At 55.3% G+C, this 8,471-nt stretch overlaps 2 protein-coding genes across 3 annotated transcripts in view; one reads left to right on the top strand and one right to left on the bottom strand.

Moving 5' to 3' along the window:
* LOC109288807 (sodium/nucleoside cotransporter 2-like) overlaps nt 1–3,009 on the top strand; it is a 25,283-nt gene extending 22,274 nt beyond the window's left edge. For both annotated transcript variants that reach the window (XM_019504567.1, XM_019504569.1), the window contains one exon: nt 2,339–3,009. In XM_019504567.1, the coding sequence (XP_019360112.1) occupies nt 2,339–2,465 (127 nt within the window). In that variant the 3' untranslated portion in view covers nt 2,466–3,009. The remainder of the gene's footprint in view (nt 1–2,338) is intronic.
* Nucleotides 3,010–5,124: 2,115 nt separating this feature from the next.
* The window catches only part of ALPK3 (alpha kinase 3), a 121,477-nt gene continuing 118,130 nt past the window's right edge, over nt 5,125–8,471 (bottom strand). The window contains exons 12-14 of the mRNA XM_019503849.1: nt 8,103–8,320; nt 7,867–7,915; nt 5,125–7,303 (exon numbers count right to left, since the gene is read on the bottom strand). Of these exons, the coding sequence (XP_019359394.1) occupies nt 6,964–7,303; nt 7,867–7,915; nt 8,103–8,320 (607 nt within the window). The 3' untranslated portion in view covers nt 5,125–6,963. The remainder of the gene's footprint in view (nt 7,304–7,866; nt 7,916–8,102; nt 8,321–8,471) is intronic.

The following is an 8,471-nucleotide window of genomic DNA, read 5'->3' as shown; positions in this document are numbered from 1 at the left end:
CACTGCTGGGGGCATGGCCCTCATGCATGCCCGCGGGAAAAGCATCAGCTTCCCAGACCATCTCCTCCACACACCTTCTGCTTTGCCTATTTGAAACTGGACCCCCTATTGTCGGGGACGCGGGGGTGGGGGGGGGGGTGCATCTCACTGCAGTCTCCACAGTGGTTCCTACCAACATTTTTAATGAGATTGCTTTGAAATTTACTTTTAACCTGCTTCCTGCATGGATGACTCTTAACTATCTTTGCAACAGCAGGACACTGACTTCTGTTATCCCCCTGCTTTTCCTGTGGCACCACAGGATGCTATGCCTTGTAGCTGGGCAACAGGATTGACTGAGGAGCTTAAGTAATAGGTTATTTCAGTAGCTTAAGTAATAGATTTGTAGGGAATGGCTTGGAGAGCAAAAGGTGCATCAGTAGCTATTGAGCACGGGAGTGAGGGGCACAGCCTCTGAATCAGACCTTCCTAGGCCTTAATTTAAAAAAAATATATATATATGTAACTATATATATAGTTATAGTTATATATATAGTTATATATATATATATATACACATCATCTAGCATAAACTTTCCATCACACACCTTAAACCACATTAAGAAACCATGCACCCGTTACAATAAATGCACCCGCTCCCTTGCGCCCCTGTGTACCCACCCACTGCCCTTCCCTAATTCAACTGCAAATGCTAAAAGCTGCAAGTAAGAGAGGAACACTGGAAAAACCCCTGGTCACACCCTGATCACTCCCCCTTTCAGCATCTGCTCTCTGCCCCCATGGCACAGGAGAGCGGAAATATGGACCTACAGTCCTCAAGGGACTGTAGTCCCATATGCAGCAGCAGCTGACAACCTTTCAGGGCTCCCCGGCTCTTGAGGACCTCCTCCCAGTAAATGTCTCTTATGAGTCTCACCCTGCTGGTAGGAGGAGGGAGGATTGAGCCTCAAGGAACTGTGGGAGGGGAGACAACAGTGCTGGGCTGTGGAGAGGGCAGGAAGGGGTATTTTTGGCAGGTTGGGGTGGGGAAAGGAGGCTTCAGGGAGGGGAGTGAACATAAGCACCAACTTTTTTTTTCTGCTGGTGGGTGCTTGCAGGTGTAAAAAAAATCCCAAAACAAAACCATCACTTTACTTTTAACTTGTTCAGCCCCACGCATGCACAGAAGAGGCAGCACGTTACTTCTACCTGGCTCTTCAACTTCTGTAAAGATTGGGCACTTAATGGGGCTTTTTTAACACTTTTACCCAGTAGTGGGTTAAATCAGCTTTAGCTAAAAGCACCAAAAAGCCCTGCTGATGCACCTGATCTTTACAGATGCTGCAGAGCTGGGTTGAAGTAACATCCTGCTTCTTTCAGTAAAGCATTTTTTTTTTAACATCTGCAAGCAGCTCTGTGGGTACTGAGCACCTGCTAATTTTTTTTGGTGGGTGCTTGAGCCCTGGAGCACTCATGGAGTCAGCACCTATGGGTGTGAGGCAAAACCGTGGTTGTCGATCTAGATGGGAGGGCAGAGATTGGACTAGGAGGCAGGGTTGCACCTTCCAACATACAGGGCCCCATGAGTTTGCCTAAAACCATGACTATATAAAAAGATGTGGGTGCTTTTTATTTGCCTCCTAAGTTTGGAGCTCAGGGAACTGCCCCCTTCAGGCTCCCTCACAATCCAAAGGCCTCAACGCTGGTATGTCAACACTGCCCGTCCCAGCCAGAATGTGCCTGCCCCCAGCACGCTCCAGTCACCTGCTCCCACCAATGTGCCGGTGAAGCTGTTCTTAGGTTGTCCTTGGTGACTTCTCTTGTTCTGCTAGAGTTTGAAGGCTCAAGAGCAGGGGCTGAAGGATATACCAGGGAGTAGCTTCATGGCCACATTTCCAGGTTGGGAGAGGCTGTGCTAACCATGACAGGATGCTGCCAGGGGTAGGAGGGAGAGGTTGCCACATCCATTATTTTCTCTGCCACCAACAGCTGAGAGTCTCTGATAGTCACAGGACTCCAGGCATCATTTATAAGGAATACACCTGATGTCAGGAGATCCATGAAGAACTCACCTGTGTGGGCAGTCCTGGGTGAGAGGAGGGTGGCAGTAACGTCCCTGGGCTGGTGCAGTGTTAAATAGAGTGAAACTGTCTTAGCGGGACCAGGAGGGGATTTCAGCCTTGGGTTGTGGGGAGCTGGGAACCAGCAGAAGAGAGGAGGCCAGTGAAGAGAGGGATGACATCTTGAGGGAGGAAGAAGGGGAGGGGGCAGTCTCAGGCCTGCATTATCCCAGGGATATATGTACCCAACAAGTGTCTGCTGACATGTGGCTCACCCCAGCCATGGTCCTCTCTTCCAGCTCCATGCTCAGCAACAACGGGACCCTCTCCTTCACTGGTGCCTGGGCAGGACTTGAGGCCAGCATGGCATTGGCGACACAGTGCTGTGGGCACTACAACCACACGACCTGTCTGGGGCAACCCTAGGTCAGCCGTTGTGAGGTGGTGACAGGACTGGATACCTACATGGGCACATGCCCAAACTGCAAAGGCAAGGGCTTGTGCAAGAATCAACCAGGACCTGACACTCAGGGCCTGACACCTTCCCAGCCCATTCTGCCAGGCACAAAAGAGTGGTGCAGGGGCAGGGCCCTGGGCTTCTCCTCCTCAGCTCCCATTAGCTGCACTGCACTTCCCCTCGCAACCCCCCAGAGACTGTACACAACCAGCCTGGATTGTGGAAACTGCCCCTGGGCTGGCTCCAGGATCAGTGAGCCACAGGGGGTTCTTGAGCACTCCCCCTACTTCCTGATGGGCCCAGCCCACAGCCCAGGCCTTTCCTGACTACTCCTTCTGACATTTGCTATCCCATATGCAGCAGCAGCTGACGCCCTGCCCTTGAGGACTGGCTCCCATGCCCTTGAGAACTGGCTTCTCTTCCACCCTGATTCATGCACGTGGCCTTGACTTAGGCATATGAGGGGCCCTCCTTTATAATGTCAAGTCAATAACAGCTCCTGATCAAACCATGGAAACTGCAGTGTCCCTGCCTCTGGCCATCCTCTCTAGGCTGGACAGTGCTGGTGGGTATGGAGTCTCCCCTGTACTGGACCCCTGCCCTAGGCCTACAGGCTGAAATTTTTGGAGCTCAGCACCCTCAGTAGGAACCTGGGTGTCAAAGGTGCTCGATGGCCAGCAGCTCCTGTTGCATCAGGGGTCAGGGCCCTGTTTGGCAGCCAAAAGAGGCTGCAGGTTCTGCACCCTTATCTCTTTCCTTTCATAAGTCCCCTTTGCCTTCCTCATCCCCTTCACTGACACCCCAGCCCTTATGTAGCAGCTTTGCACCAGGACAGAGCTCCGCAGCTTGGCTAGTCTATGGCTGTGATCCCCATGGCTGTAACCAGGGCAACTGAGGCCCGCAGCACCCTAGGTGAATACAGTCACAGGTCAGGAGTTGGCCAAAGCCCAAAGAGTGGATTTAAATGGTCACTTTCATCATGGTCAAAGTTGATGGAAGCATCAAGTGTGTGTGCTAGGTTCCATATTGTTTTATTACCAATCGGGGAAGGGTGAGGGAGCTGGGAGTCAGCAAAATTAGCAGATGGCATTGTTATGGTGAGAATTCCCAACCCTGCCAGCCGCACTGACATAATGGAGAGCAGACCAGTCCTTCTCACTTTATTGCACACGAGCACACCCATTTGCCAATACACAGATGAGTATGTACAGGGGTATTTTACAACTATCTGAACAAGAGCAGGAAATGTACACTCCTGAGCAGACAAGCGCAGCCACAGCCACGGAATGCAAAGCGCCGCAGTAAGAAACTGCCCCGCCTGGTCTCTGCTGGACCTCGCCACGTGGCAGCTGGGGCACACGGATCACACTTCCTCGCCATCGGAGAGAGACACCTCCACTGCGGACACAGTGATCCCTGTCCCTGCCTCAGCCCTCTCCACAAGCTGGAGGAACATCCCCACCACTCCTGTGGCAACAGTGACTCCCTGCCATAGTTCTTCCCACAGCTGCCAGCTCTTCTCTGCTGTAACTGGGCAGCTCTGAGAGAGAAAGGTGTGTTTTCGACAGTGGCCATTAGGCAGATGCCTCATGAAAGCCAGCAGCTTGCAGCTCCCCTAGCCACCAGTCAGCAGGTGTAAGGCATGGTTGGGTGGAGGCCCTGACATGCTACAACTGCAGACCTGAGGCAAAAGCACATGCCTTCTTACCCAGCAAAGCTGGAGCCTATAAGTGCTCCCTGCCATGGGCTTTGCTTTCTTTTGGGGCAGGGAAAGGGGGTGGGAGAGCTTCCTTACTTTTCCAGGTTCTGGCCAGCTCTGCTCCTATCCTGAAGGCAAATTGGCTCAGTTGAGATTTGCTATAGGGCTCCAAGCACGTTTGTGGTGGCAGCTCACAGCATCCCCACAACAGAGGTGGGGCCCTGAGTCTGTAGCTGCCTTCTTCTTCATTACCAGCCACAGTTAATGAAAAGAAATGATAAACAGAAACCAGAGGGTGTAACTAAGCTCCAGCAGGGAGGGTGCATCTGCATTACCATTTCACCATCAGCCACCTGCCTCCGATCCCTCCAGAGGGGCAGCAGCCGCTCCACACCTGGTGACCACCCCACACTAGCAAGCAAATGGCCTCGTGCAGAGGAGCCCTGGTTTTTTGTTTTTTTTTTAAGGGCAATTTTCCGAGTCCCAGGTCAAATTAGCCAAATCTGGTCCAAATCTTGTTGAATTGTCCAGGAACCATATGTGGCCCTACTACCAGCAAGTATCCTCCACTCCAGCCTGGGGCTTCAGATGCTTCCAAATCCTTTGGCAGGCATCCTATGTGCAGGCCCACGCCCAGAGGCTTGGGGTTCGGAAGCCCTTGAGTTTTGCTTGCCCTCAGCCATATGGCCTCAGGAGCAAGCTAGGGAGATGTCTCCCATTTCCACAAAGTCAGCATGTAACCAAGATCTTCCCACTGGAAGCTGGCCAGTGGGAAGCTAACTATGAGGCTCTAGTAGGGAGTCCTGTTCACAAGCAGACAAGAGTGCAACCCTCCACTACACAGTGCCATTTTAATTGTACTACATCAGTCAGGGTACTTCCCCTGCCACCATCATGGTCATGGTATTTCCCCTGCCAGGGTGCTTAGCTTTTGCAGCATCCTCTTTTCACTGGTTTCCTGCATCAGGGAGATGCCCTCAACCCAGTCAGGGCCTGCACAACTGACCATGCAAGCAAGCAAAGCAGATCACCTGCCCCAGTGTCTGTCACAAAGATCCAAAGAAGAAGCCCATGGCTCATATTTTCATGTTGTTTCCCCCCAGGGCAGAGGGTGGGAGGTAGGCAAGGCAGGGCCTGCCTGTGCGTCTCAGGGCAAGGGTGCAGGAAAAAAGACTCATGCCCTCCCTGGCTCCTAGTGAGGTCAGCAGTGAGGCTGCTGCCTTCTCAGATAGCTAACTGATGAGGCATGATGCCTGGCTCTTCACAGCAGCCCTGGCACACAGGGCAGTGACTTTCTCCCCCTTCCTCCTGAGCCTGGCTACTGACCTGGCCTCCGCATGAGGCAGAGCAGCCCTGAGGCCTCGCTAGCTTCCACCAACAGGTAACAGCTCCCAGTTGCCTCTCTGCTGCCCTAAAATACCCCTGGGGGGCTGGCTCTGGAGGGGGCAAGTACAACCTGGGGCTTGCCAGCAGCAGGGGACTTTGTCACAAGGGGAAGTTGCAGCTGGCAAGCACTGATCCTAGCAAGCAGGGTCTGGGCTGCTCATCCCCTCTGCTGGCAGCATTCAGAGCGAGTGGCCCTGTGGGGGACCGGGCAGCCTGGGGTCACTATGTTCAGGAGGGGACCTGGGTTTGACAGCAAGGGGAAGCTGAGGATTTCAGCAGGAGGGCCATCTCCACTTGGAGGAGGAAGAGACTTGACACTTTTTTCCTGGGGGCTTGAACTCCCTGTTGCCTGCTGCGGCAAGCAGCTGCCTCTCTGTCTTGGTACGGCTGGTACCTAGCTACCATGGTGACAGGCGCACGAGCTGACGCACACACATTCCCTAGGCAACAGCACCAGCAAAGCATGTTGGTGGACTGGGAGCTTTTCATGGCTGCATTTCACGGGGCACCACGACGACTGCCACTCCAAATGCCCTTGTTTGGCTCCATGTGAGTATTCAGGGCTTCCCTGCAGGGCACAGCAGGTTAGACATGCAGCGGTGGTGCAACCTGTCTGTGCTGGCATGGGTCACAATGTAGTAGGGGCTTGTACACAGGGCAGGAACCATCCAAGCTGGGGTGCGAGGCTACCACGAACCCAAGTAGAGAAAAGCTGGAGCCAAGGGGAACAACCTGAGATACCACTGACTAGGAGCCCACGTCCGTGCTGGCTCACTGCCCAGGAGGGAGGGATGCAGGCAGGGAGAGGCCGCACCCATTGCCAGTCTGTCTGCCTGCCCTCCTGGGCAGCTGGATCCACCCAGCACCAAACAGCCCTGATGGGAGGGGAAGGGGGAGCAGCAGGGGCATTTGCAGCAGCCCAGAGAGCACCAGGTTCAGTGTCGGAGCTGAGGCAGGGAACGCAAAGCCGGCACGGCCCAGACAGGGGCTTTGGAAGATGAACCCGCGGGGTCAGTAGCAGGCAGTGGGCTGTCCCCACACCCCTGCCTCGCAGGCTCGGCTGCCCCAGCTTGGCTTTCCCTTTACAGAGGTATAAATCAGCAGCGTGTGAGATAACAAGACCCCTCCCCCTGCCCCCTCCGCAGGCCCAGTCATGCAGCAAGCCAGCTCTGGCCCACAAGGCTACTTCCCAGGTTGCTCTAGAGTGTCCTTGGCCCGGTTGCTGCTTCATTAGCACACCACACACAGGATGCAAACGGCGGGGGGCTGGTGGGAGGAGATGCGCTGGCCGCTGCTGTAGGGGTCCCTTTTCCCAAGTGTGCACAGCAGCAGGCTGCCTCCCCCGGCCCGTGGGCTCTGCGATCCCGCCGGGCAGGCTCTGCCTACTGCAGCCGGCTGGACCTGCTGCTCTCCCCAGTTCTGGACTTCATGGCTAGCTGGGCCTCCCCTGACTCAGTGGATTTCCAGGAGCTTTTAGGGCTGACCATACCCTTGCGGGTGCCCTGGGGGCTCGCCAGGCCCTTCTTCTGCAGCTGGGGGCTGGACTGGGTTGAGGAAGCCTTCCTGCCCATCGATGGGCTCTTGGAGCCCTTGGACTTTCCTGGCTGCTGCACAGTCTCCAGGGTCTTCAGGCCCAGGATCTCACAGTAGTGGTTACACTGGTGGGTAGCAGCAAACTGCTCCAGCAGGGTGGGGAAGCAGCTCTCTTTCAGCCCCTGGTACCTGCCACCAAACAGCAATGCTCAGTACCCAGGCATGTGTGAAGGGGCTCCCAGGCTCTGAAGGCAGCTGCCCAGGGCTCCTTCTCCCCTGATTGGGATGCTTGGGGTCTCTGTGATCCCCCCTGCTTATGAGGGCTCCCATTTCCTAGGGAACCGCTTCACTCTCATTAGCATGGGCCATGGCACTTCATCATGGGCCATGGCACTCTGCCATCAGCTGCCTCATGCATGCCCCCCTTCTCATTGCATCCCTTCACTTCCCCTCCCACCCACCACCATACACGGAGATGCTGGACTGACTGCCAAGGGCAGCGCCAGGATGCAGAGTTCTGCTGGAGACTGAATACAGCGGGTGGTGCCCAGCTGGCTGAGGGGCAAGGACAGGAGGCCCATGCTCATGCCTACTGGGGTGGTTACATCCCTGACTGCATCATTTCTCCCTCAACCAAGTATAGAGGCTGGCAGGCAGTCCTGTTGCCTGGGGCAGGCAGCCAGGACCAGGCTGAGGCTGCTCAGTCCCTGTGAGGAGGCAGGAGTTCGGCTCAGCTCCCTGGAGTCACTCACCCTTTCAGCTTTGTGGCTATCCTCACGTTGGTGATCTTCCACCCTACACCTGCAATGAAAGGGAACACCAGCCTGCCTTAGAGCAAGCCACTGCAGGGAGCCTAGGTCCAGGGGTGAGTCTCCCAGGAGGTGGCAGAGGCCTCCTCCCCCCGGGGCGGATACCATGCTGGGCCCTGGGTCATGGCACAGAGAAGCAAGAACCTCCTCTCTGCTTGGGGGGCAGCCCCTGCCATTACCTTCCATGTCTGTCACCAGGATGTTGCCGTTTGTCCATTGGTAGAGCCAGTGCTGGAAGCAGCAGCATTTCTGTGCAATCTCTGATGTGCTCCTCATGGCCAGGCTGCCGTCCCGCTCCCTGACACAGTACCGCTCAAAGGGCCCCTCCAGGTCCTCCTCCATGGTGGCGTAGGGAATATTGTTGGCAGGTCGATAAATCAGGTACAGCGGGATTATCCTGGGCAGGGGGTAGTGGCCAGGGTCAGCATGGGATGGTGAGGCAGGGCTCACCCGAGGGTCCTCCAGCCCAGTAGCCTCCCTGAGCTGCACAGCACTTGGACATGCTAACAGTAAGTGTGCCTTGGGGTGGATAAGGTTGGGAAACACTG

Source organism: Gavialis gangeticus, unplaced genomic scaffold (assembly GCF_001723915.1).
Source record: "Gavialis gangeticus isolate Ggan-Ray unplaced genomic scaffold, GavGan_comp1, whole genome shotgun sequence".
Lineage (NCBI taxonomy): Eukaryota > Metazoa > Chordata > Crocodylia > Gavialidae > Gavialis > Gavialis gangeticus.
Note: the sequence above shows the minus strand (reverse complement) of the source record. Positions and strands in the feature narration are given on the sequence as shown.